The sequence below is a fragment of the Perkinsus marinus genome, assembly GCF_000006405.1.
Source record: "Perkinsus marinus ATCC 50983 genomic scaffold scf_1104296967704, whole genome shotgun sequence".
In the NCBI taxonomy this organism is placed as follows: Eukaryota; Perkinsozoa; order Perkinsida; family Perkinsidae; genus Perkinsus; species Perkinsus marinus.
Genome location: NW_003203465.1, coordinates 45,657 through 72,899, shown reverse-complemented (window position 1 = coordinate 72,899; position 27,243 = coordinate 45,657). Strand labels below are relative to the sequence as shown.

Below are 27,243 nucleotides of genomic sequence, written 5' to 3'. Positions count from 1 at the left end.
TATTGAGGCATATCTTGGGGTGGCATAGTTGCCCCGGCCGGGTAAATTGATTGTATTGAGGCATATCTTGGGGTGGCATAGTTGCCCCAGCCGGGTAAATTGATTGTATTGAGGCATATTTTGGGGTGGCATAGTTGCCCCAGCCGGGTAAATTGATTGTATTGAGGCATATCTTGGGGTGGCATAGTTGCCCCAGCCGGGTAAATTGATTGTATTGAGGCATATCTTGGGGTGGCGTAGTTGCCCCAGCCGGGTAAATTGATTGTATTGAGGCATATCTTGGGGTGGCATAGTTGCCCCGGGCGAGGGAATTGATTGTATTGAGGCATATCTTGGGATGGCATAGTTGCCCCACTCGGCGATATTGATATCCCTCAGTGTGAAATAGGTCTCCAGAAGTTGTAACTATGAACTTGTAAAAAGCTCATAGGCCATCATCCCTTCCCAAGCCGCCGCCGCCGCCGCCAAGGAGGAGGAGGAGGAGATGTTATGAATCCGCATGTTATTATTACATTACAATAGAAACCATAGATCGCGTCTGATGCACACAGGGTTTGTTGTTCAATAAGCTCACCCTCAGAGTCAGGAGGGTTCCTTCATTGGGAACATCTCTGGTGGGAGACTGCGTTTGATCTCACCTATGGGACAACTGTAAGAGGAAGAAACTTTCGAATGCATCCTCCACTACGTCGACGAATCCGAATTGGTATCGATTTAGCAGAGAGTCGATCCAACTCTGCCCCGTTGATAACCATGTTTTATGCGCTCATAGATGCTGACCTTCCTCATATGGCTGCTCCGTCCTTCTCCAGTATCGACATCAGTGGCGGAATACTCTCTTCCACCTTGTGGTGCGCATTGTACTATTAGCGTCAATCCCACCGTCCTCGCTAGGAGCGGAGACCCACTGCATTTGGACTGGTCGTCCCCAACCTCTACCAACGATTCGGATTGGATAGGCTTCTTCGCTCCACCCTTCCGTTCTACAAGGAATCACGACTACGTTATGCGGTTCAAACCACACTTGATCGGCGCCTCAGAACACACGCTGTCTCTGACGAACATCAGGTCCTCATTCTATGATATCCGCTACATTTCTGGTGCTACTGGCGACTGCCTCTGTCGGGCCGAGGAGAGAGTGACGTTCCGTATGAGACATCTTGAGCCCACTCAAGGCCACGTCAGCATGAATACTGTCTCCGGTGCTCTCAAGGTCCATTGGGTTAGTGGGGATCCGAGCCCGGGGATCGTCGAGTACAAGGCTGCTGGCGATTCCGAATGGTCTGTGAGGCATGCCTCTGTTACAACCTACGACTATGAGGATATGTGTAATCGGGATGGAGATCCGAAGACTTACTACGATCCTGGCTTCTTCTATACAGCGGATTTACCAGCATCATTAGAAGGGGAAATTCGTGTTCGCTTTGGTGGCATTCATCATCGCTCGGAAATCTTCACAGTCACCGCCCCCGTTCCCCCGAGCTCCGATGAGCCCCACAGTGTCGCTCTTTTTGGCGACATGGGGGTTCAGGGCTACTATCGAGGGCCTGATGCAGTAGATGTTCCTAGCGGAAGGTGGGATACCTACTGGGTAGTCGACCATATGCGGTCCAATACAAGGTTGAGGATGGCAGTGCACATTGGTGATGTGTCCTATGCTATGGGGTATGCTCGTATATGGGACTTGTTTGGTACTGCCCTTGAAGGGGTGGCGATGAGGATGCCCTATATGGTGAGTATTGGTAATCACGAGTTTGATCATACTAGTGGAGGCTGGCATCCTTGTTGGGGCAACTTTGGTTCGGACTCTGGTGGGGAGTGTGGTGTCCCGACTAGACACAGATATCAGTTCCCATATTGGTATTACTCCTTCTCGTTTGGTCTCGTTCATTATGTCATGCTTTCTTCTGAGCATGACTGGACTGAAGGCAGCGAGCAATGGGGGTGGCTCGATGAACAACTGGCCAGCGTCGATAGACTTGTAACTCCCTGGGTCGTCGTGACCGCCCACCGTCCCATGTTGGTATCGGCTTACGATCCATCCGAAAGAGCTGTCGAGGAGCACATGTATCCTGCCTTGGGACTTCTACTCAAGGAGCACCAGGTGGATCTGTTCGTTGCAGGACATTGGCATTACTATGAGAGGACACATCCTGTTGATGGCACGGTTCATGTTCTCGCTGGAAGTGCTGGCGCGATAGAGGGTAATTTCGTGTTTAATAACTTGCCGCGCACAGCTATCAGATGGCCTGACGTTCGGGGGTATCTCGAGCTGAAGGTCACTAACGAGGCGCTAGAGGGGATCTTTTGGGGTATCAATGATACAATGACCGATAGGCGCATGATAGAGTTCGACCACTTTAGAATCGCCGCACGGTTGAATCCTCCTGCAGAAAGTCGTCCCGCAGGTCCTCCGGTGGTTCAGATGAAATAGGCATCTATTGGCATTATCTGACATTCACACTTTTGACCCGTGATGTAATCTCCACAGGGGGGATTGATTTTTTGTTTCACGTAATTGAAGATGAGCTGTGTTGTTATTGGTGTCTAAGACTACCAAGAGGAGCAAGAAACTCGTTTATGTGATGAGGGGTAGGTCTATCGAGGGAGTAGGATGCTTCATGACACACCACTATACTGTGTGAATGAACAGCTAGAGTTCAAGCTAGAGTGCTAGCAGAAAAATCATTATCGTACTGAACCCAGGTCGTTGAACTTCGAAACGATTCAGAGTGTTGCTCTAGTTCATGGAGAAAACTAGCTTACAAGTGACTGGTCGATTGCATGAAGAGTCACAACGGGAAGGGATTGTACATAGTCCGCGAGACGCTGACACGGGTGATACCGCGACGCAGTATTCTGCTAAAGTATCAGATCCTCCGCCGACAAGTTTTCAGAGAACCTATTGGATTCGGTAGCGAATCCTTCTGGTTAAAGCTCACCGGAATTGGGATGAACCCGGCCCCGGAGCGTACGACACTCCATTCGGGGGCAGTCATTGTTGTAGAACTCGTTGACGGTATATTGACACCATCAAGAGAAAGATTTTCGGCCATGATTGACTCGCCTCTGAACAGGGGGCTTTGCGTCCAAGTCCACAAGGTTTCGTAGCCGGCCGCCGACTTGTTTCACTTCCCTGCTCGGTAAAGGGGAGTTCTACATGTAACATCGATCAGTTCGTTCGCTGGAGCACCGGTGACAGACTACATACCGCTGTTTGCCTTTAAATTTCGTTACTAACAGCCGAGGTTCAAGACAATACGATCCTCTACTCCCACTTCACCCGAGTGAAATCAGGCCTACTTAGCTGAGGCAACCCAAGGGCTTTCACAGGAGAGGAACAGACCGTACCAGGGTGAAGCCGCCTAGCTCTTTCCTCGCCCGTAATGGCTTGCTGAGAGCTTACTTCATGCGAGAACACAAGTTGTAATAAGCAGTTGGACACTCATCGATCACGGAGGGCATCATTCATGATTAACAATCCCGCGTGTCGCGGTCCGCGACGGCGATTGATTCACAGCCACGTCGACCCTGACACAAGGCGCCCCCGTGTGTGTAGGAGTAACCACTCGAGCTGAACTGTACCGTGAGGACACGACGTCAGCTGGGTAATGATTCATCGAGACGAGCTTTGCCTGGCAGAGACCATCAACACGACGCAGATATTGGACGAGTTACCCTCTCGTTGCCATCAAAGGAGTTGAGGTCAATGCTACTGCTGCCAGATGCAGCTATAGTGTAACTAGGAAACCAACAACTGCCTGCACAAGCGGTATACAACCCTGTTGTGTCACCTGAAACGACTGAAGTCAATGGCTTGGCAGATGAGGCCTATCGAGCCCGTGAGGATCCATGGAGCTGAGCTGATCCTGGTGGCGTATTCGGGTTGGTCCGGCGGGTCATCGGCGTGTTCTGGTCCAACTGGGACTGTATACCTGTCGCGGCAAGCATGCCTTCCGGTACCACAAGGGAAGTTACCACGCTCAGGCTGCTGCATTTGTAGCACCTTGAATGGCGATACCGCTCCGCCTTCGATCGGAGCCGCATCGTTGCTCACACCTTCAACCTGACAGAAAGCCCACAAAGATACCACACAAGAAGCGGTGCACTCCAAAAGCCCCCCCATCTAGCGCGACTCTCTCCCCTCTTCCTCGCAGTCCTTACAGTGTTCACGGAGGTGTTCACGGAGGTGTTCACGGAGGTGTTCACGTACATCAGCGAGTTCCTGCCATGCATTGCCTCCCCGAGGGAGAAACTCAACCGGCTCTACTGTCTTGAGTTGTTCCACCAGTTTGCCTATGCTAGCAGCTACCTCGTGTCGCTCGTCTCGCAGCATCTTGATCTCTCTACTCATACCCAACAGAGAGGCTAGCTCCTGTCTCACACTCTGAGTCACGACTTCTTCAAAAGCCGAGGGGATTCCACACTCACATCCACCAACTTGTTCCGCGCCTTCTTCACAACTGCAATATCCTTGTTGGTCACCTCTAACGCCTTGAAGGCCGCATCGAACTGCTCTTGCCAGGTACTGCTGATAGTATTGAGGTCACGCCGTAGAAGGTCCATCGCGGCCCGCTGGCTGTACGCAACGAGACCATCGGGAAAAGGATCCGGCATGGCTATATATTGGCCTCCCTTCCACACTGCCTGACAGCAGCTTTGGTCAGCCTCTCGATCCGAGGAATTAATTCTAGACAGCCATTCAACGAAGGTCAGGACCTATCGAGCTGCCCTATGGTCTCACCCATTTGACCTAGTTAATGATACCACCGAGCTGCTAAGAGATAGCAGTAATTGTAACGAGTCGCTACTTTGTCGTTACTAACGACCAAGGGAAGGGACTTGTCTTTGCAATGAGCATCTTGTTGATTGGTAGGGCCCATCCATTGTCGTCACTAAAATTCTCTTCCATGTCGATAATCATCATACGGTTTCGACTTATCAGATTTTACACGTCTCAGAAGCGTTTGCAATAATCTGACCTCCGACCCTGGATATTCTACAATCACCATAGGGTAGCTCCTGCCTCTGGACAGGGCTCGTTTGGGGTAGGCCCCCAGCCAGAGGACGACAACTCGTTCTTCCTCTTCCTCTTCGTCGTCGTCTATGCCATCAACTTAGGCTGAAAAGTGACCAGTTTCGTATCCATCACGCTCTACCTCGGGATTGCACAAGATATGCCTCCCAATAAGATCGAAGACGTAGTTCATTGTGTGTACACAGAAGATGCGTGGCCCTCCATAATAGCCCTCAGTAGAACACAGGGCAGACAGCTCCCACGTTGGAGCAGTGACAGACGCAGAGGGGAGGGAGAGGGGAATTCGAGCGTGATGGAAGCATTGGCGCGAATACACTCCCTTTCTCGTGAACGCATCAGCCTCCCAACGGCGGTTGGAAGCTTCCCACTTGTCGTCTTTGATCACCATTAAGGCGGTTCCTGTCCATATTGGACACAAGCAACCCTGCCTTACCTCTTTCGCTGGTTCTACGCCTAATACCGACTCTCATATACTCCAACTTTACTAAGGCAATTTTCTCGCAGAAGTCGTAGTACCATTCCTCGTTGAGTAAGCGTGCAACACTGTAAGTGGAGTGTCGGACACTGGCGGAAACTGAAACCTCATGCGTGGCAATTCTGATCTACCGCGACTTTGCCTCATTAGTTACAATGATGGCACACTGAGTGATAATACGCCTGAGTTGGTCAAGCCGTATTTCATCGTCCTAGTCTTGAATAAGATTCATGTCGCAAACGGGTGCGTTCGGTTTGGAGGTACTCGAGGGTTTCCTGTACTGTGTCGTATTGCATCGATACCAGTAGCCTCAAGAAAGGCTTACAACTTGTAGCTCAACACCATCGAGAGAATAGAAAAGTTGTTGATGCTTTGGTGACGATACCATCAAAAACTAATAATAATATGACCATGGCAGCAACCAGTCTCTACTCAGGTTAAACTCTACCAATAACCCTTGGTGGGACCACTGTCATTTCCGGTACGCCGCCAGTCACCGGTGCTAACTCCTCTTCATCGAGACCGTCATAATACTCAGCTCTACCGCTCTTAATGGCACCATAGACAGCCAGAGCCAATAAGGCAGATACTGCAGACGCGATACCACACCCTACGAAGATCGCGGCTTTTTGAGAGGATACAGCGAACCATATACCACCAGTGACAGAGACAATTATTTGAGCTACTGCTTGTGAGACCGACAACATGGACATCCTCAAGGCAGCCGATGCCGTACCAGTACGGGCAAGAAGTGTCAAAGGAATGGTAAGCAACGTAGCATACATAGGCCCTAGAGTGAGCACCATCCACGCAACACCAAACCCCTTGTGCTCAGCTACTCTGGGTAGTGCCAACGAGCTCACCAATAGACCAGCGAAAATAAGGAAGGATACAACCCAACACAGTGCTAGGTCCAGCCCTAGACGTTCGATCATCGGCAGGACCATCGCAGTAACCACACCTAGGATCATCGAACCATACAGACCATATGAAGCTGTTGCATACCTTTCGGGTATGGGCATCTCGGGGGGCAACCCGTCTATGACCAGTAGTTGGATGCCATGTATCATCAGAGCGGCAACTCCCATGAAGCCTCCGATCGATGCCAGGAATATCAAACCAGTAGATGTAGAGTGGAGAAGTAAATCTTTCAAGTCACAGAAAAAATCAGCGATCCACTTGAAACAGAGACAGCATTTACTGCGTTGCTCTGGCGGTACTCCTGTAAGCACTTCGGGTAACATCAACACCGAATGAGCCATCACGAACTGCAGACAGCCAGCGATGACCGCCATACTCCTCAGGTGGAGGCATACACTACTACTGCAACTTTCACTACGAAGCGCGTCCATCCACCAAGACCCTTCATAGTCCAACACGTACGATCCAGCATATGTGAGGGCCGCTCCGAAGACGTAGAACAACGTTTGCAGGGAGAAGTAGACTCCCATGGCCTTGCGTGGAACCGTGTCAGTGACGAGGGCTCTGAGCATGACTAGATGCAGGTTGGTACTGATGAAAAGAAGAGCAAATCCGATGGCTACATACACGGTGGGATTCCCAGGGAGTTCAGACCCTAGACTTAACACTGCAGATGCGAGCACTGCAAAGAAGTAGCCCATCAGCAGGAACGGCTTTCGTCGGCCCCCAAAGCGACTCCATGTAGCTCTATCGCTCCAAACAGCAGCACAGGGTTGGACCAGAATCGCCGCCAGTGGTGACACCAACCACGCATAGCCTATGAGACCGTTGCTGACCTCAGCTGTCACCAATGCTTGAGTGAAGAAAAGGACAGCCAAAGCCTCCGAGAACCCCACTGGTAGTGTAGCCATGACCAGCCTCAAGCCAAAACACCTTCCTCTTGAGGCCTCATCAGGAACAACATCACCAGTCGGGACAGCTCCTGCAGTAGTCTCGAGATTCGTATAGCGGCCTTCACTGTCACCAGTACGATTCTTATGCGCTGCCATAGAGTGATATTAACCCTACCCCCACCGTGTGAACAACAACTGACCAACACGACATAGACATAGTAATAGAAGAACAACGAGCTCCGAAGGGATCACAAACGTCGAAGTGCCCCAAATCGAGTACTCAGTTTTTTCACAAGTATCTGTCCACGTATACTGTGTGGGAAATTATGCACATGATCAACTACGCGTGTCAAATGCAATGAAAAAATCCCTGAGAATTTCGGAAAATTCTTGTTAGTTTTCCACCCCAAGTCGTGTATAAGTTACCATCACGCTTTATCTCAACTGATATCTTCCAACAGTTCTGCCCATATGCATCGCTCACAAACTAGCACTGCAGACGATTCCCTCCGCACCTTGGTCCCGCTCTCGACCATCATCTCCTCAAGCGTTATAATCCAACGAGAATTTCCCAAAATTTCTTGCGAGTTTTCATATCGTCACCAACACGTGTAGTTGACCATGTGCATATTTTCCCACCACAGCGAACCTTACTGATTCACCACGCTCCAGACAGGACACGGCCTCAGACTGAAATCGATCCAACGTATAAGGGTAAGTACTAGCCGGCTCTCCTCCATATCTACTACTACCACTACTTCCAACATAACTAGTCAATAAGACTACTTCGGTAAGCGTTTCTCCTAAACCCAGTTTGCTGGTAGTATACACTCATGCAGACAGTTCTCTTCTAGAGAGTACTCGAACTGCCTCAATCGAAGGCACTTTAGTTGACTCGCTAATAGTCAGCGATCGAGACCAAGCGGCATTATAGGGATATACCCTTTCCGAAGGTCTTGCCCTTACTACCAATCTCTGTGTCAAGCACCAGCTGGACATGCTCCCCTTGTGAGACTTCATCATCGAATACGTCGAGCGTCTTCAGCAGCCGAAGAGCTCTTTAATGCACACTAAATGACCCATACCTACATAGAGAAACTCAGCTGGCAGTACGCAAAATCCCATTAATTGACGAATGTACGTAAAGTCGAAGATATCGCGACCGCCCAGCTGCCCGAAAAAATTTCTTCATTACTTTCATAGATCGGCGATGTTCGGGTATCGTTTCAATGTACAATAACCTCTGACAGCCTTCCCACGAAGTGAAAAGAAAACTCTCGTTAGATCACATGTATACAACTCGTGATACAGTAACTGTGCGTACTCTTTACCGCAGAGTTCGATTGTATTAACATCAGTGGGGAGAGCAAATACCACCACGCTAGTTATAGGGTAGACACTACATGACGAGGCATGTATAGTTTATAGGCTCGGTTGCAAAGGATGGTATACTTCGTCCCTCCCGGTCCACCTGTGGACGAAGAAGAGAATAAAGTCAGCAGGAGGTTGCTGCATATCCGGGCGAGGAGTCACAAAGTTGGTGGAGGTGGTCCAGAGAAGCCTCTCTTGGGGACTATCATTCAAGGTAAGGAAGTATGTTGACGACAGAGTGCGAGTAAAATTAATTCACCCCGAGAGTTGAACCCGGAACCTCCCGCATGTTTAGCGATAGTTCCTACCAACTACACTATTCGAATGATATTTTATCGGTCTCCGAGGTGCTGTCATCTCTCAGGTGCGGAACTCAAGAAATTGATGGATGGGCATTATACGAAACTGCCGGCTCTGGACGACCTCCCCGGCATCCTCATTAACGACGAATCGGATGATTTTTTGTCAGAGGTCGATGACCCTTCAGAATCTACAAGCGATTCACAACTTGATTGCGCTCCATCAGATCCGGTGACCAAACCCTCGCAAGGTTCAATCTGCAGTGTTGTTGCATTAGAACTCTACACCTGATCCTTTTCTGGACTATTACATGAAGCACCGTTGGAAAGCGGAAAGCTTGTCAATAGAAGCCGAACTGGATAACACCATCGATCAACTGGACAATTTCCTCACTGCCCTATACTCGGACGCTCATCAAAAAGGTCGGCAAATGGAGCGGAACTCAGACTGCTCTGAAATGTATGACAGGCGGCGCTCTCTCGGGGAGGAATAACAGAAGAGCCGTGGCTTACGGCCACAAGAGCTCACCGAGGGGTATATCGTCGTGTTGTGGTATACAACTCGTGATTAAAGTTGTGTCAGAACAATACAAAGGTCGATACACTAAGAAAGCATTGCTGCATGGCGATATTCATCCTCTCCTTGTGCGCTATCTAACCGAGACGGATCCCGTAGTCGCACGTGAACAGCGAGTGTGTGCGGCCAATCTTGCCAGAGTGAGCGGTCGCTTTGAAGAGAATGCAGACTTGTTGAATACTTCAGGGCGATGCCTCTAGGAGTGGACCTCGGGAAACCTTCTACGATTTGCGATTGATATTACAACGGATCGAAAAGGAAGTGACTTCCCGATAGTCTCTCGCCCACCTACACAATTCGTGCGTAGATACTACTAAACCGAGCTTCCAGTAGCAAACCGGCAAACTCCCCTCGGTGACCCTATGAACGTCTCAATTTGGCGTATTTTGATGGTCGCAGATACGACGATGGAGTAGAGTTAAATAAGCCTTATCCCAACTACCAAGGTGTGAGGGGTGATTCTGATGACTTCCAGATAGTCAACTCGAACTCAGAAGATAGCAACAAGAGAAAAAAGAAAAAAGTGAGCATCAGCCATGTGTCGGGAGGCCGTCACTCTGGAGTATATAAGGTACGTCCAAACTTCAACCTATACCCACCATGGAGGTAAACACATGATATCATTACGGGGCATGTCGTGTCACATCGTGCCGAGTTCTTGTGTGATGATGAATATCAATATAATTCGGAAACGCGCACAGACCTGAACAAATGACTGATGGCGGATGATATATTTAATAGATCAAATAAGGCTTGTGTTAGAATAACGTATTATATTATTGACACGGAATCATCGACACAACTGATAGGGCATTCAGGAATCGATTCAGAATGTCCACAACCAACAAGAGTAACCCCCGGAGGTCGTAGTCAAGAAGTGAGTGCCTTGATAAAGAATACGCTGTAGACAAGTGGAACGTTTTTAGTAGAATCTGAAGTTACATTCGACCGACGTATTAATAGTTTGTGTGCATATCCTTGACGACGCCTCTGCAAGAACTTCACACCCGAGCTCGCCAACAGTAATACAAATCCACATTTCAACTCGAAAATCGCGGCCCGAGTTATGAGATTTTCTTTGCTCCGCCTCACTTGTCGGTTCTCATGCGAAGGATTGACGACTTGCCAACACAACACGATTAATATGTCGAGACTTGGGCACGGTAGTTACCTGGCGACATGCATCCTATAATGGTGGGCGACATGCTCGATTTCCCTTTCGATCTGCGCCATGCGTTCATCGTATTCCAGCTTAGACATCGCACTGAACGAGCGAGCCATGGATAATAAAGACACTTGTTTATGGTTCTCTCACCTTCCCACTTTCTCAACATTCACGAACGTTGGCATGATGGCATCCCAATGCTTAGAGATTGCCTTGTCTACCCATGGCTTGGCAATGTCCCTGGGGTTCTTTCCCATGGACCTCCTCTGAGAGAGGTAGAGTGTCCACAGCAGGCCTAGCCGCACTCACAAGGAGAGGTGTGTCATTGAGGACCCGACCGACGAGAGCTCTGACCACCTGCTTCCATTCCTTCAAAGTTGCATCGTCTGCTGTTGACCAGCCGTGGGACGCAACAGCTGCCCAACGGCTCGGCGTTAGAACTCCTCTCCTGCCATCCTCATAGGGACGGCCTGACAACGGGCCCAATGATCACATTCAAATTGTGGCCCTACCCTGGCCGAGGAACATGAACGCCTCATCAGATACCTTCATCGATCTCGTGAGCCGACAGGCACAGCGTAGCTCCTTCCACCTCGTCAATCGACGCTCTCTCAGCCGTAGCAAGAGCTCCCGCGCGAATTCCGACTGGATACTATCCTCTAAAGCATCATACTTGTACAGCATTCTGCCGATAGTAGTAGTCTTCCCTTGGAACTTTGCCTGCAGCCGCGCTCTCAATCGTCGATGTTCAAAAGCAAAGTTCAACGTATTGCGGCACATCACTCTACGGTACCAGGCCTGGATCCTCCGTACACACACCAAGTACTCTATCGTGTGGCGCGTGAAGACTGTCAGACGCGCCGCCTCGCGAAGAAAAGCAGCCACCACTCTAGATGAACGTTGGTGCAAACGCTTGCGTACCCAATAGAGGTATCGCCGTAGACATGTCACCAGAACAATCTTGGTCACCGGAGAGATGCGTCTCAAGGCCGAGTGAAGTTCACTCAGTGAACTCGTAATCGTCGCAAGTATCGTTGTATTCTCACGACGATCAGCACGTACAACCAACGTTTCCGATACCAGAGCACTTGTCTGATGAGCCTTTGTGAGAAGCATATTGCAGCGCAAGCTGAGAGCCACTGTTCTCGTCTCTGTGACAGCACTCTAGCGCGGGCATCGGCTTCCAAGCGCTCAGTCTTCTGTTTTATGCGCTCTTCTCTAGCGATGCGACTCTGCTCTCTGGCCTCTGCTGTGGAAAGTACTCGACCATCGGAGCCTCTTGAGGCTAAAAATTCTTTACGACCCGCTTGGGACAATCTAATTTTCGGGAGCATTGTTTGACATCGATAGTCATCTGGCTTGCTCCACCTATAATATAATGTGAACCATAACAGACCTCATGAGCCAGGAGGGTCTCACCTCGGAGTAGTAGGGAAAGTGTGACCTCTTTCTGCCGTCACTGGCCTGGCCTGGTCAGGCTGCCGAACAAAGGCAGTGACGAGCGTCGGGGGTATACCTCAAAAATGAGAGAGAAGCCCGGCGGGCAGCGTGACTCACCTACCACGTGGTGTCTGACATCGGCTGAAGGTGAACCCCCGTCCTTCGGCTGACATCGGCCTCCTAGCAGCAGCCGCCTTTCTGAACAGCTCCCCGAGAGCATACGGGCTCCTTGCGGTAGACGTGCCTAGAGTAGCAGCACTGGTCGAAGGTTGCGTTTCTGTGCATACGAGCACTGATAACTGTGGCTGCGCTTTCTGGTCTCCAACGCGCTGATTTAGCCCGCGGCTTGGAGTTACGATGATATCCAGACTGGGGTCGGAAACTAGCGGTAGTTGATAGAAGCTCATCCACTGTTCCCTGAGGCTGGGAGTCAGGATGACCCCGCGACCGAGCCTCGCTTGTGTGAGGCCGCGGCGCTGTCACTGGAAGGTCCACCTTGTTTCACAAGGAACCAAATTACACCGAAAACATCACAGTAGAACTGCTACCAGGTAACCGTGACCACCAAACCCGTATGCGTCGGCCAGGAAGCGAGCGCCAGCAGTTTCTGGTCTCCTCGGCGACCCACTCCTCATACGGGTAACGGGTGGATCTTCACGGGGGGATATTTGCTTAGGCCTCGGTTTCTGCATGCGCTTATTTATCTTCAAGATGGCATACAGCTTCTGAATGCACATCAATGTTAGAGTGCAGCACGAAGCACTCTACAGATCTATCGCCGCGTAAGGCATCCCTGCGTCCGCTGATCTCAGAATGGCCACCCATCTCGGCGAGGACGATGGTGAAGCCATCACCACAGTGACTCTTCACGGCTCGTCGATAGCGACCACCAAAATACGGTATCTTGCGGCTGATCCACGCAAGCCTAGGCCGCTGACAGTTTTGCCCACCCGAATCCAGGCATGGATGTCGTCAACACCCAGGTGTACCACTGAAGACGCTGTGTGGAGGCTACGCGTATAGACTTCTCCAGTGGCAGTCACGAAGACCTGATCGCGTACCAGAGGTTCGGGGCTCTCTAGACATCGGGCAGCCTCACTGAGTATGATGGGCCGCAAGATAGATGCACAACTGCGGTAGATACCGGGAGCGTGACCATTCTTGGGTAACGGGTATCGTCATTATCTGAGCAACTACTACATCGAAGTGTAGAAACAAACTTGAGGTCGCATTAACGTTTTCATGCTAAGTGGATGCTGGTGCAGACTCAATGGCAATCACATTCTGATTCATGCTCGATTCTTTTGCGACTCCCACCTTCATCATTATGAGCTTCGCCTTCCTGCTCGCGGTCTTTGTCGAGGACATTCCGAGTGGCCGTCCACGATAAGACCCTGGGAATATCCTAAATTATAAGCTCCGCGCGGCAATTACTCCGTTGTGGATCCCTCGGTCTCGACGAGGGCCAATGAGTGGGTATCATTCAGCTCATATTGTATTATGCAAACACCATCCCGCCCCAAGACATCTACTTCACGCATCTGGAGTCGACAAGTAGCTCCGCCAGATGTATAGATCAGATGATGTACCTTTGACCCAATACCGGCACCCCATTCGAACAGGCGGTCCCCCGGGACGCACACGCAGCCACTTCTGTGACCGTGTGCGGCTATAAGTATCGCTGTATCCGCTTCAGCAGGGAGGGTAACCTGCAAGGTTCTTACACTGATGTGTGCTCAACTTCATGGCTACTCTGCACATTGAAAATCGCTCTCTTCTGCTGGTAGAGAATGGATTCAGTTGTCCCTTGTCATTTGAGCCACATGCAAAGAGAGCTCCGTTGCTCGTTAGCAAGAGTGCGTGTTCCAGACCAAAAACCACCGTCCGCACTCGACGGGACATCCATGCATTCGAGACCTTGGCCCCTGCGAGGATCCCATCGAGGCTCAGGGTGACCATAGTTCTAAAATATAGCTGTTCTGGCATCTGTAATTCTGACTGTGATGGCTGAACCCTACCCATATTCACTGCACCCGTCTTGGAGCTCTGTGGAAACTGCCCAGGCGCCCTTGGTACCAATAGCAACACTTGGCTGCTGTACCGGCTCCTATGAAGGTATTGACGAATCGGTCGCGAATGAGATACTGCATACGAGTCGCGGGTTCTCGGCAATGTACGTGAAGGGTGTGTGAGCATCATGTTCAGCGAAATATTTGTCCAAGTCATTATAGGTCGCATTGCCATCGCTGATGAGCAGCTGAACGAAATTCATCTACGGCGCTGTGTCGGAACATGCCGACTTCTGCCCAGTGGATTTCCTCCGGCAAACTCTCGTTCGGCTCCTCTTCGGTTGCCAACACTTTAGAGGGACGCCAAGTGAACAGTCTGAGACTCAGCAGCTAAACGTACTTATGAATAGTAGTTTAGCGCTATTGATGACGTCTACTAGGCGTCGCCTGGTACTGTTCATTGTACTCTACCTCTCATTCGTGGTTACGATAGCGACATTCTGACCAGCAGCTGATGCGTCGGCTACTGAGCCTTGTATATGTATCAAATGGGGAACCTCTCTGAAGAGACTAGTCAATTGATTTTCATCATGTCTCGAGTGAGTACTTGTGGCTCTGGAGTGACGAATCTCGAAAGTAATAAACGGAAAGGCTCCGACTGGCAGTCATCCTCAGGCTCGGTCAAAGGGGCCGCAGTCTATACTGGCATCAACCGATACTGCAGTTCAATCTTCCACGGAGGGCCGCACCCAGGCACGCTCGAATCGATAGTGATATGCAATTGTTAGTGCATCGAATGTAGTAGTTACATGAAATTTCAGAGCAACTCTGGCCCAGAGTTGACCAGAGCCTCTGGTTCACTCTCTGGTCTCGTAGGAGTGGAGCTGCTGAGTAGCATAGAGCACTCAGCATGTTGATATTGTATTCCAGCTTAATCACTATCATCTTATCGTTTGGCGAGCTCAGATCACGAGCCAGATGACACAACACGTGAGTGAAATAGAATCGGATATTTCGGAAAGACCATATGAGAAAAAGCCCATCAAAAGTACTCCTTATCAGAATCAAGTGAACTGCTTATGAGTATCGAGTACCAATGACTGGTAAACGCTTTTTCGGTTGAATGACAACAAACGATTGGGAAAATACTATAATTGTACTTGAGAATACCAGAGCAAGTCCTGCCCCGAGTCAGTGAAGAACTCCTAGAAGCTCTACGCTGTTTTGTGAATAATTCGACCTACTTGAAAATTATAAAATGGTCGAACTCGGTCAGATGTCTATTCGTCATGGTGTCGTTAATCCCATAGAAAGTCCCTTCCAATGCTTCACGTGTGACCTTCAGCTCGACATAGCCACGAACGAAGGGCCATATGGCAGCCGTACGAGACAGATTGTCGTATCTCTCAGCCACCACTTCAGCACCGGCACTTCCAGCGAGAACATGAACCGTGCCATCAACAGGATGTGTCCTCTCATAGTAATGCCAATGTCCTGCAACGAACAGATCCACCTGGTGCTCCTTGAGTAGAGGTCCCAAGGCAGGATACATGTGCTCCTCGACAGCTCGTTGGGGTGGATCATAAGCCGATACCAACATGGGACGGTGGGCGGTCACGACGAGCCAGGGAGTTACAAGTCTATCGACGCTGGCCAGCTGTTCATCGAGCCACTCCCATTGCTCGCTGCCTTCAGTCCAGTCATGCTCAGAAGAAAGCATGACATAATGAACGAGACCAAATGAGAAGGAGTAATACCAATATGGGAACTGATATCTGTGTTTAGTCGGGACACCACACTCCCCACCAGAGTCCGAACCAAAGTTGCCCCAAGAAGGATGCCAGCCTCCACTAGTATAGTCAAACTCGTGATTACCAATACTTACCATATAGGGCATCCTCATCGCCACCCCTTCAAGGGCAGTACCAAACAAGTCCCATACACGGGCATACCCCATAGCATAGGACACATCACCAATGTGCACTGCCATCCTCAACCTTGTATTGGACCGCATATGATCGACTACCCAGTAGGTATCCCAACTTCCGCTAGGAACATCTACTGCATCAGGCCCTCGATAGTAGCCCTGAACCCCCATGTCGCCAAAAAGAGCGACACTGTGGGGCTCATCGGAGCTCGGGGGAACGGGGGCGGTGACTGTGAAGATTTCCGAGCGATGATGAATGCCACCAAAGCGAACACGAATTTCCCCTTCTAATGATGCTGGTAAATCCGCTGTATAGAAGAAGCCAGGATCGTAGTAAATCTTCGGATCCCCATCCCGATTACACATATCCTCATAGTCGTAGGTTGTAACAGAGGCATGCCTCACAGACCATTCGGAATCGCCAGCAGCCTTGTACTCGACGATCCCCGGGCTCGGATCCCCACTAACCCAATGGACCTTGAGAGCACCGGTGACAGTATCCATGCTGACGTGGCCTTGAGTGGGCTCAAGATGTCTCATACGGAACGTCACTCTCTCCTCGGCCCGACAGAGGCAGTCGCCAGTAGCACCAGAAATGTAGCGGATATCATAGAATGAGGACTGATGTTCGTCAGAGACAGCGTGTGTTCTGAGGCGCCGATCAAGTGTGGTTTGAACCGCATAACGTAGTCGTGATTCGTGTAGAACGGAAGGGTGGAGCGAAGAAGCCTATCCAATCCGAATCGTTGGTAGAGGTTGGGGACGACCAGTCCAAATGCAGTGGGTCTCCGCTCCTAGCGAGGACGGTAGGATTGACGCTAATAGTACAATGCGCACCACAAGGTGGAAGAGAGTATTCCGCCACTGATGTCGATACTGGAGAAGGACGGAGCAGCCATATGAGGAAGGTCAGCATCTATGAGCGCATAAAACATGGTTATCAACGGGGCAGAGTTGGATCGACTCTCTGCTAAATCGATACCAATTCGGATTCATCGACGTAGTGAAGGAAGCATTCGAAAGTTTCTTCTCTTACAGTTGTCCCATAGGTGAGATCAAACGCAGTCTCCCACCAGAGATGTTCCCAATGAAGGAACCCTCCTGACTCTGAGGGTTAGCTTATTGAACAACAAACCCTGTGTGCATCAGACGCGATCTATGGTTTCTATTATAGTATTGAGGCATATCTTGGGGTGGCATAGTTGCCCCGGGCGAGGGAATTGATTGTATTGAGGCATATCTTGGGGTGGCATAGTTGCCCCGGGCGAGGGAATTGATTGTATGGGGGCATATCTTAGAGTGGCATAGTTGCCCCGGGCTGGGAAATAATCGATGGTATCAAGGATGGAATCGGCCTGCCCCTGCTGATTATCATCCAATCGGACTCCTCCCCAGCAGCTGACGATCATCATCCACAGAGGAAGTGACAGAAGGACAATCATCACCAAAAGAAGACCCCACCGAGACCTGTCGTAACACTCTACACAAGGGCTGTTAGGAGCTTTAATGTACTAGTCTTCATCAGAGCATAGTTGTGCTGGAATGATATAATCAGCTGTCGAGACCACTGGGTTGCCACCACCCTCCCGCGAGCCGCCTTCAACAAACACCACCTCCGCTTCTGCACAATCATCGTCATCCACAGCAGACTCAGCAAGTGCTTCTGCTTTAATCGCAGTGGTGGGAGGAGCCTCATATGACGTCCGCTGCTCCCTAAGTGAAGAGGGGGCCTTCCAAGAATCCTCGTAGGCGCATCCTACTCGGTCATTGCTCCCCATTCGCAAAGAATAGTGGCGGTGATTTCTCGCGGTGTGATAAGCTTCAATACACCTTGTTCTCTGAGCTCCCGATGCCGTGTTGTTAGGAACTTCATGTAGGGAGTTGCTGCTACACAAAGGACGCCTAGCCTCCCGTCTGACGAGACCCAGCTCACGTTGAGCAGTGGAAGGGTTGCCAGCGTCCTCAATATTGTTACTCGAACCCTGGCTGTCACGAGCTCCATCAGATAGCGGTCCCGGCTCGCCTGAGACAACTGATTCCGTGCTTCCATATGGCCATTGAACTCACTTGTGGCACTTTGACGCCGTTCATCGCTAGCAATGCTCGTCGGGGTGCGTTCATCAGACGCCTCTTGAGTGTTACGCCTCGTTCTAGAGCTATCCTAAGCAAACTAATGTACTGAACCCTCGACTGAAGTATTCGGCTCACCCTGGAAGTGATCTTTGCTCGCTTGTCACCACTTCGGCTATACCCTAATTCATGTACAAGCCGACTCCAGTCGTGACTAGTGACGTCAGCGAACTCCTCGGGATACATTCGCTTCGCCAGAGGCAGCCCTCGAGTCGGAAACCGCTCTTTGAACTTAATGAAAGTGTCCCGTTGTACTTTAGTGAGTACTGTCATAATAACCACGCCATCGTATAGACGATTCGTTTGGTCAGAAGTGATAGAAATTCTTGCGTTCTTGCTCTTTCTTACCACTCCTCAACACATTCTAACAGCGCACTTTATAGTTGTTGCGGAACTAATGATGGCTTCAGTCATGTTCTGAGTGCCTTTCTGATGTTTCTCCTGTATAGATCTATCGCTATTCAACTCTCTCGTGAAAGTCGACCCAACGAACCGTCTGTCTCGCACGTCGACACCTGCGACCGTTCGAGCGCTGCGACTGCGCACAGAAATCATCTGAGAAAAGGAACCATCGTGGGAGCACAAGCGGGGTGGATGCCAATCCTGTAACCCTTGGACCTCATGAATAGTGGGAGCTCCTTATGGAGTCTTTCTTCAAAATCCCCGTCAAATTTCAATTGGTTCAGCATGGTGTTTTGCACTACCTCTACGAACAATAATTGCTTTGATTCTTTCCGAGGCCTGCAAATAGCCTTGTGGACGCATCGGTCTACTAGGGATTGTGATTCAGCTACTCACAGTTGATTGAATTTCGTTTGTCAATGACAGTGAATGATATAGTCCTTTTAGGCCCCTTTTTTTGTTCCCTTGAACAGCATGGGTTCGACCCTATGCATCAGAACGATAATAAAACTATCTCTAGTAGCATCAATGAGCTACGCTAGAAAGAGTCTCAGCTTTGGCACAGAGACTGGCGAGGTTGATCGAAGAAGTAAGGGAGAACACATCCGTCACGCGTCGTAAAATTGTTCTCTACAGGCTCTTCGAGTGTGCAGTACAACACCTTGGCACAACAGCAGCATGCAGGTCAGCCATGAACCACCCCTAGTGGTACCATACTGTTATGCCCTTCAGCCCCTTCCACTACTACCACTACAACAACAACTACAGTCGGGTTGCTCTTCGATGAGGAAGGTGGAGCTGTCACAACACCAAGTGGGTTCAATATCGACACTCTAGCTTGGTTGGGAGCCACGTTTCCTCAGTCCCAACGACTACCACTGTTGCTAGTGTTGGATTGCTCTTCGATGAGGAAGGAGGAGCTGTTACAACACCAAGTAGGTCGAGGCGAATTTCAAGGTCCGCTCGCTTGCGGCAATTTTTTCAGTTTCGACGACTACAACGACTAGAGCACCGGTGAGGAACTCCATGGTGTTGAGCTTTGGTAGCGAGGAGGGCACTAAGGAAGAGAGTTCAAGTGAGTATCCGCCGAGCTCAGTACGGCTATCATCACTCGTGGCAGGCCAAAGTGAGCATGAGTCGATCGAGGTGGATACGAGTTCTACTTCGAGTGAGATCTAATTCGACTGCGCATCTACGGATTGCTGTCTGTGTCAATCAGCCACTACTTCAGCGGCACCGAGCGGAGTGAACTTTGAAGAGGAGGAAGGCGATATTGAGGAGCATTCGAGTCCGTTGAAGAGAATCCTTCATCGTCGTTATGAGTGCTCCATCCTCAGGTGAGGAGGTAGCCCAAGCAGTGGTACTTGCCGATAACAGCACTACTGGTGTCAATAGACCAGCTTGTCACAGTAGGACCAGTGTGATTCCATCCGAAGTACTGTCGTCGGTAAGGTTCCCCCAAGAGCGTTCGTGTATATAACAGTGAAACGGGTGCGCCCATTTCCATGAATACCGAGGATCCCCTCGCCCCGTACAAGCTTGATATACTCCTGAGCACACTCTACGTCGGCCCGGCTCCTACTGACCTCCTTCTCACGGCGATTACCAAGGATGGCAACATAGTGGAGTTCCGCTTCAGCGATAGGAGGGCGTTGAAATGCTTCCTAGTTTACCTCTTTGTAGGTGTAGATGGTTTTGTAGGGATGGATGTAGTGATGATGGTGGTTTAGGAAAAGAAGACGCTTGGTGAGGATAAGCAGGATCGAGGAATTGCTGGTGAGGTGGAGGGGAAAATATGCACATGTTCAACTACATGTGTTGGGGACAACATGAAATTTCTGAGGAAAGTTTTAGGAAATTCTCGGAAGTTTCTGGACATTTCTGCCAGGAATCGTGTATAAACTCGTATAATTAGTGAGGAAACTCCTGAGCTCAGTTGAGGGGAGCGGACATATATTCCTACTCCAACACTGTATAGGAAACTCCTGAGCTCAGCAGCTGAGGAAAGCGATTACATATATTCCTACTCCAACACTGTATAGGAAACTCCTGAGCTCAGCAGCTGAGGAAAGCGATTACATATATTCCTACTCCAACACTGTATAGGAAACTCCTGAGCTCAGCAGCTGAGGAGAGCGGACATATATTCCTACTCCAACACTGGTCTTGTGTAGAGGAGGAAGGGGATGGAGACATCGAGGAGATCCCTATCAACAGCAATAGTACAGCGGTCAAGGCGGAATTCTCAGAGGAGGAAGCGGGGGTTGTCGAGGAGAATCAGTTGGTGTTTGGAGGTGGGGTGTAGGTGTGGTGTATTATTCATGTGGCTGTTGCTATAGCAACTACGGGGGATGTGCAGGGGGAGGTTACCACTACTACAACGGCAACACGTGGGTTGAAGAATCGTCACTGCGCCACGAAATTGTGCGATGTTAGAGCCACGACCAACTCCTGCTAGTACCACGTCTGGCCTCCTGGAGTTCGGCGAGGATGACGGGCATGTTGGGCCGAGGAGTGAGCCGGGCGGTGAATCTTAGTGTAGTGGAGTTGCTATCAGATGACGGGTCGCGGATGTTGAGCTTTGGGGTAGAGGAAGGCGAGGCTGAGAAGGTAATTGAGGAGGAGTCTAGTCACATACCTACGCCCAGTACAGCAAGGGCTCTCGAGAATACTACAACAAGTAGTAGAGTTACTCACGAAGGAGTTGCATAATACTCTCGGGCAGCTACTACGACTACTACGGAGCCGGGGGCTAGGCTAGTGACCTTTGCGGAGCATAAGGGAGAAGTGACCACGACTGCTGGTGAGTCTGGGATCAATTCAATTCAAACTGTTAATTAACGAGTGACATGCTACATCTGAGCGTATCACTCGTCAGTATCAGTCGTATAGTTTGGGATTTCCCCATCGGTGAGTTTGGGATCATATACTTGGAAAAATGTGCACATGGGTAACCACGTCTGAGAACATTGGAAAAATTTCCCTGGTTTCGGCGGTCTACCCGAATTTGTAAGTGAACTCCTAGAGTTAGTGAGGAAACTCTTGAGCTCAGCAGCTGAGGAAAGCGAAGATATATTTCATCAATACTGCTACGTGGGGACGGGCTGTTGTTGTTTAGCTCCAACGAATAGCCTTGCTTTTGATTCGGAGGAGGGGACCGCTGAGGAGGTGGCTGAGTCCAGTCAGATGGAGGAGCGGTCGAGTAGTAGTACTACTACGAAGACTAGTAGTGTATTGACTACGACTACACTGAGTACGACAACGAAAGGGGTCATCTTTGGGGAGTACGACGGGGAGGTTGAAGGTGCGTTATGGTATGGTGTAGGGCAGCTACGGTGGTGCTATCAGGACCGATAAAGGAGCCCAATAGGCTCCTGCAGTTCCAGGAGGAGGATGGGGAGGCTGTGAAGAAAGGTGAGCACGGGGGGAGGGGAGGAGGAGGTGATGTTATTGTATTTTAGAGGAGGCTGTGGTGGAAGTAGGTGGAGACAGTGGCAAAGGCTCGGGTATGTGTGGGGTGCTGATCTGTGAGGTTGGATGGTTTATGGCATCATCAGGTCACTCGGAGAGGCTGGGTGGGGACAGTGAAGTTGCGGAGAGTGGGGAGACTATCAAACGACCGGGGTCTACCTCGAGTGAGTTCGGAAGTGTTTTACGGAGGGATAAGTGGCTGTCCTTAGCAACGACTCCTGCACCGACTGAGCCGGCTAGTAGTCCTGCCAGTTTGAACTTTGATATGAGGGAAGGAGAGAGTAGGAGGGGGCGGGGCGTAGTGATGAAGAGTACAGTGATGGAGTACTGGGTGTAGTAGTAGTAGTAGTAGTGGAATTACAGATTGTCACTAAATATCGCTATGGAGACTAGGAGTTTATGGGGAACTGTATTCATCGTGGTTGACGGAAATCCATTTGTACTGGTTACTGACTGGTTGGGCTTTTTTCAGAGGAGCCGGAGAGTACCGAGATGAGTACTCCTACACCACGTCGTAAGTATTTGCTGGGCTGTGCCTGGTTGTGGATGCATATCGGTCTGTGTTAGCAACGCTATCATCAACAACAACAACCTCATCGGTTGGTGTCGATTTTGGAGAGTCGGCTGGTACGGTGACTAAATCATGTGAGTTCCCACAAGGAATTATTCATACCATCTTTTGGCCACATCGTGACTCCATCAGCTCCTACTAATACGGGTCGGGGTCTTCTTGCATTTGGTGTGGAGGAGGGGGAGGCTGAGCATGTAGCGGAGTCGGTGTCGACTAACACAGCAATCACAACAACCACTAGGGCACCATCATCATCAACCAGTACTGCCCCTCTCAGTGAGTCGAGCTGTGGAAACTGTTCCTTATGAGCCTTGTCTTAGCATCGAGTACTACGACGCCAGTTGGGGTCGACTTTGGTGGTGAGGAGTTCGGCGCTGTAACCACTCCATGTAGGCTTGTTGGGTCGATGCTCGTGAATGCATGGATGTCAGCACCCGAGCCAACTACAGCTCCTCTTCTCTTTGGGAACGAGGAGGGCGAGGCTGAGAGAGTTGCTGCCTCTGAGTCGGTGGTAATGACGACAGTCAGTACTACTACCACTACCACGACTAGCACAGTGGGGGTGAATTTTGGGGAGTCGGCCGGGGAGGTTGAGGATATGGAAAGTAGTGGACCTGGGGTACTGTATGACGAGATTTGGATCTGTAGTTCCTGTGGATAGCGGACCACGGGTTCGGTTTGGAGAGGACAGTGGGGAAGTGGACCCTGACGATGGTGAGTAGTGGGAGTAGGTTTTTTACGGAGATGTTGTTTTTTAGGTGGGGTTACGCTGGGTGGTGACACGCGTGTGACACAAGGTCGGTGTTGGAGGTATACGAGAAGACTGGATGGGTGCTCTCAGGTCGTAGTCGAATTGAAGAGGGAGGTCAGGAGTTTAGGGAGGATCGAAGAACCTCGAGTAACACTACCAACTCCAGATCACGCCGTCCGGAGTCGAAGCCTGGTGAGTGTGGTGGTGACGCGGGTAGGCCTAGGGGGACTATGGAATTTTTCAGGTACGATGTTCGAGGAGGATGTGGGGGAGGTGAAGTCGCATGGTAGGTCGTTGGTCTCTGGTGTTGTGGTCATGCTGTATGTGGTTTAGAGCCTACAGAGGTTGTTGATACTAAGGAGGAAATTGGAGAGGTTGCTCGCCCCCCAACGCCCCGGCCTTTGAACTTTCGCGAACATGATGGTGTTGTGGAGGCTAAACCTGGAGGTGGGTAGGTGGATGTTGCTGAATCGATACAGTTGAGCTCAGATGATGGACCACTGAGTTTCGGTGGGGACGGTGGATCGTTGAGGAATGTGCTCCTGGGTGGTGACACTACTACGCAGCAGGGCGCCGGGACTATTGAGGAGGGAGGGTCTTTCCTTAACAACACTGAGTCGAAGCATACGGAGTCTACGGTGAAATATAAAGGTCAATCGAGTAGTGGCCGCAGTCCTGGGTCTACTACTCCAGGAGGTAGGAGGGTATTTCTTCGCTGTGGTAGAGCATGTTTGGTCAGGCTGGAGAGTCCGGGTGGTGAAGTTGATCGATGGGGGTAAAGACCTCACGTCGAAGTCGAAAGCCCAAAGGCTTGATGACCTCAATATTGTGGGTGGCACTCACTCTCAGAAACAAGCAGGCCGTATCGAGGAGGGCGGATCCTATTTGAATGACGCGCTGAGAACCCAACATAACGAGACTACTGTCATGGTCAATGGGGAGGAGAAGGATTCGGCCTCGGGAGGTGAGCTTGGAGGGGAATTTCGGGATGGAGTGGTATTGGCCGCAATGATGTTATCAACGGTATCGACTCCAGCGTGATCTATCGGTCTCTGAGTATCATCGTTGCCACCTGAGTCTGTGGGTATATGTAGATTTTATGCAGAGAGCCAATATAGACTTGATAACAGTACTACCATAGTGATGGTAACAGTTCTATCACTTGGATGGAAATATTGCTTATTACGTCCTACATTACAGTTAGGGAGATGCTGCGTGTGCATACTTAGCACAACCACGACTTGACATCATATCTACTTGACTCTCTCCTCCCCCCCCCACTCAGGCTGGCGTGCAAAGACTGTCAACGACCTCCCCAATGGACCGTCACTAGCACACCAGCAGCTCTTGGGAAGTGCTTCCTCTATTGATGCAGTTCCTAATGCTACTGATGTGTCCTTGAAGCCTAAGGAGGATGGCTCGCTGACGAATACGGGTAGGCTTTCTACTGGTCTGTGGAGTAGTGATGATTTGTTGATGTGTTGTAGGTTTGAATGGTGGAGGGATGCGAAGAAGACTTCACTACTCCTTATCACGGCTTTAGAGTGTTAGCTGCTATGCCATGTTATCTAGCGTGTTGATATGATACTGTTCTTGTCGAGTTGAGAACGTCATGGGATGAGGTCATCTGAAACTGTGGAGAAAAGCTGTCATGTTTCCACTGGAGTTGTTTGGAAGGCTCTCAATAAAGACAACGTTTTCGTGATGTAGTTCGCTACATGAGGTCTACGCTCACAGTATGGTGATTGTGCTAGTCGGAATACTCCCGAAATCTTTGAGGAGTGGACAGCGACTATAGTTTAGTTATCTACTGTAGACTACAGGAAATCCAGTAAAGCGTCGAATCCACGAACCCAACTCACAGTGGTCTTTAATAAATGAGTGCTACAGAGAAGATAGAGTGTTCGGGTGGAGTCACACCGGCTGATGACCAGATGCCTACTATTGTCACTAGAATCGATAACGGTAATCTCTCGTAAGATATCGAGACCGTCCTCTAGTCCACTTGCCGATATGTGGGCCATGCGAGTACCCTTGAACTCAGATACGACAGGGACCGAGCGTGTGAGCAAACCATCACTAGCGACAGCGGACCCTAGAGCTATGTCATCATAGAATACACTACTTTTATCAAAACGTTAACATATACTCAGATATGCTCAACTGTGTGACGATGCCGGTCTGAAAAAACTCGAATACGTTGAAGAGTTTTTGGAAACTGTTCATAACTGTCCGAGTGGCAATAAGATATCATGTTCACTCAGAGGTTAGCCTCGGATGACCAGCCACCACAGCTAGTCTTTGTTGTCGCCTAGCCTACGGTACCTGTATGATGAACTATTACGAGTAGTTACCTCCACCTTGTTAAAGTCTCTTTCGACTCAGGGGAGGGGCGTTCGCATGAAAAGAAAGTGACGGCGGCCCACTGTGATGTCCTCTGCAAAGCATTGCTACTCACCAATGTTAGCGTAGAGGGTGTGGATTTGTCCTATAACCCTATTGGAGATGGGGGGTGTAGAGCTCTGGGATCCCTTATCACGGGTATTGAACCACTCAAACAGCAGACCGATACTGCTCTACTGAGCAGGTGAGACCAAGAGTGTTAAACTCCGAGGCTGTTCGATCTCGGCCGAAGGTGTATCGACCATCTTGAATGCGGCACGGTATGCTCCCACACGCTCGAAGTCGGCTCCAACGAACTATCAGATTATCTATGATGGAAGAGCTCGACTTTAGCAATAACCAGATTGGGACTAAGGCTGGGATAGAGATAGCAAAGTATGTTGAATACAATGACCTCAGCGTAGTCGTCCTTAATGTGTTACGACTAATACCCTTAGTTGGCTTTGTCGTGAGGGCGAACATGTGGATGGGAATAACAGCACAGGTATCAATGGCATCATCATGCGACTCCTCTGAGTTTATATGTGATGATTAGAGAGTGAGTGATTTGCTATAGAACATTTCCATGCAGTGTCCGGAGATATCGCCTCTCGCCTTGCATCGGTAGTTGTAGTCTTCTATCACGACTTCTGCAGAGCCGAGGGGGAACAGATTAGAATTATACATGACGTGATAATCGATTTCCACTTGTGTGGCAGGAATGAAGTCAGTATTTGTGGACTCTTGCGACCTCGACTTCGACGCGGTGCATGCTATTATAAACGCAATTGGCCATCCGAACAAAGCCGACTACCCAGCGGCGAAGCTCGAAAACCTCGATATCTCCAACCCTCGACTGCACAAGCATCACAACTCCGAGCTCATCTATGAGCACATCGGACGTATGCTCGCCTATAACACCAGTCTAAAGGAGCTGTAGGTCCTATTCTTGCAATGACATGTAAGGTGGTTTGCAGGCATCTAGGTAAGATGCTGATCAAAGACGATACATTGAAGATTCTCAGCGATGCACTTGTGAGCAACCCCAACAATGAGATCGCCGTTCTTGATCTGAGGTGGGTACTCGTGACCCATATGGTTAAATCTGCCTTCGACCTGCCATAGATGCAATCTCATCGGATGGAAGGGGTTACAGGCATTGTCAGTCTACATCCAGTCTGAGGCGTGTAAGCTGACTCATCTCAACCTCGAGGCCAACAGAATCGGTGAGGGGTGTGTGGATAGTACCTAATGATGTGTCGGAAAAGATGTTCGCTATCCTCACCTGAGCTCGGGAGTTTTTCTCACTCTTAGAAGTTAACATACGGATTCTGGAAGAAGTGAGCAAGAACCTCCCAAAATTTCCATATTGTCATCACCAACACATGTTGTTGATCTTGTGCATATCCCTCCCCCTCCAC

General features: G+C 50.0%; 7 protein-coding genes across 7 annotated transcripts; 2 read left to right on the top strand and 5 right to left on the bottom strand.

Moving 5' to 3' along the window:
* Positions 1-1,006: 1,006 nt before the first annotated feature.
* Positions 1,007-2,470, top strand: Pmar_PMAR027536 (conserved hypothetical protein; the record flags this gene model as incomplete). The annotated part of the gene is made up of 1 exon (XM_002768643.1): positions 1,007-2,470. One exon carries the CDS (start codon positions 1,007-1,009, stop codon positions 2,432-2,434), a length of 1,428 nt encoding a protein of 475 aa, XP_002768689.1. The 3' UTR covers positions 2,435-2,470.
* A 1,320-nt stretch (positions 2,471-3,790) lies between these two features.
* Pmar_PMAR027535 (hypothetical protein) lies at positions 3,791-4,566 on the bottom strand (the record flags this gene model as incomplete). Its single annotated transcript, XM_002768642.1, has 3 exons — positions 3,791-4,066; positions 4,271-4,387; positions 4,432-4,566. 3 exons carry the CDS (start codon positions 4,564-4,566, stop codon positions 3,791-3,793), a joined length of 528 nt encoding a protein of 175 aa, XP_002768688.1.
* A 1,320-nt stretch (positions 4,567-5,886) lies between these two features.
* Positions 5,887-7,483, bottom strand: Pmar_PMAR027534 (conserved hypothetical protein; the record flags this gene model as incomplete). Its single annotated transcript, XM_002768641.1, has 1 exon — positions 5,887-7,483. The coding sequence occupies one exon, from the start codon at positions 7,481-7,483 to the stop codon at positions 5,951-5,953; it is 1,533 nt and encodes a 510-aa protein (XP_002768687.1). The 3' UTR covers positions 5,887-5,950.
* A 3,258-nt stretch (positions 7,484-10,741) lies between these two features.
* Pmar_PMAR027533 (hypothetical protein) lies at positions 10,742-11,291 on the bottom strand (the record flags this gene model as incomplete). Its single annotated transcript, XM_002768640.1, has 4 exons — positions 10,742-10,838; positions 10,890-11,005; positions 11,049-11,209; positions 11,252-11,291. 4 exons carry the CDS (start codon positions 11,289-11,291, stop codon positions 10,742-10,744), a joined length of 414 nt encoding a protein of 137 aa, XP_002768686.1.
* Positions 11,292-15,428: 4,137 nt separating this feature from the next.
* On the bottom strand, positions 15,429-16,655 carry Pmar_PMAR027532 (Nucleotide pyrophosphatase/phosphodiesterase, putative; the record flags this gene model as incomplete). Its single annotated transcript, XM_002768639.1, has 1 exon — positions 15,429-16,655. The coding sequence occupies one exon, from the start codon at positions 16,653-16,655 to the stop codon at positions 15,429-15,431; it is 1,227 nt and encodes a 408-aa protein (XP_002768685.1).
* Positions 16,656-17,620: 965 nt separating this feature from the next.
* Pmar_PMAR027531 (hypothetical protein) lies at positions 17,621-18,518 on the bottom strand (the record flags this gene model as incomplete). Its single annotated transcript, XM_002768638.1, has 5 exons — positions 17,621-17,828; positions 17,876-18,002; positions 18,049-18,138; positions 18,183-18,276; positions 18,324-18,518. The coding sequence occupies 5 exons, from the start codon at positions 18,516-18,518 to the stop codon at positions 17,627-17,629; spliced, it is 708 nt and encodes a 235-aa protein (XP_002768684.1). The 3' UTR covers positions 17,621-17,626.
* Positions 18,519-19,175: 657 nt separating this feature from the next.
* On the top strand, positions 19,176-27,074 carry Pmar_PMAR027530 (hypothetical protein; the record flags this gene model as incomplete). Its single annotated transcript, XM_002768637.1, has 35 exons — positions 19,176-19,236; positions 19,284-19,331; positions 19,380-19,460; positions 19,511-19,582; positions 19,633-19,722; positions 19,768-19,815; positions 19,985-20,056; positions 20,100-20,326; positions 20,378-20,423; positions 20,822-20,941; positions 21,084-21,173; positions 21,205-21,327; positions 21,373-21,450; positions 21,766-21,849; positions 21,996-22,061; positions 22,109-22,153; positions 22,205-22,282; positions 22,328-22,399; positions 22,822-22,965; positions 23,121-23,200; positions 23,338-23,407; positions 23,448-23,486; positions 23,531-23,653; positions 23,685-23,726; positions 23,774-23,887; positions 23,930-24,136; positions 24,180-24,404; positions 24,726-24,875; positions 25,485-25,545; positions 25,959-26,027; positions 26,147-26,218; positions 26,281-26,327; positions 26,542-26,758; positions 26,800-26,898; positions 26,948-27,074. The coding sequence occupies 35 exons, from the start codon at positions 19,176-19,178 to the stop codon at positions 27,072-27,074; spliced, it is 3,387 nt and encodes a 1,128-aa protein (XP_002768683.1).
* Positions 27,075-27,243: the final 169 nt, after the last annotated feature.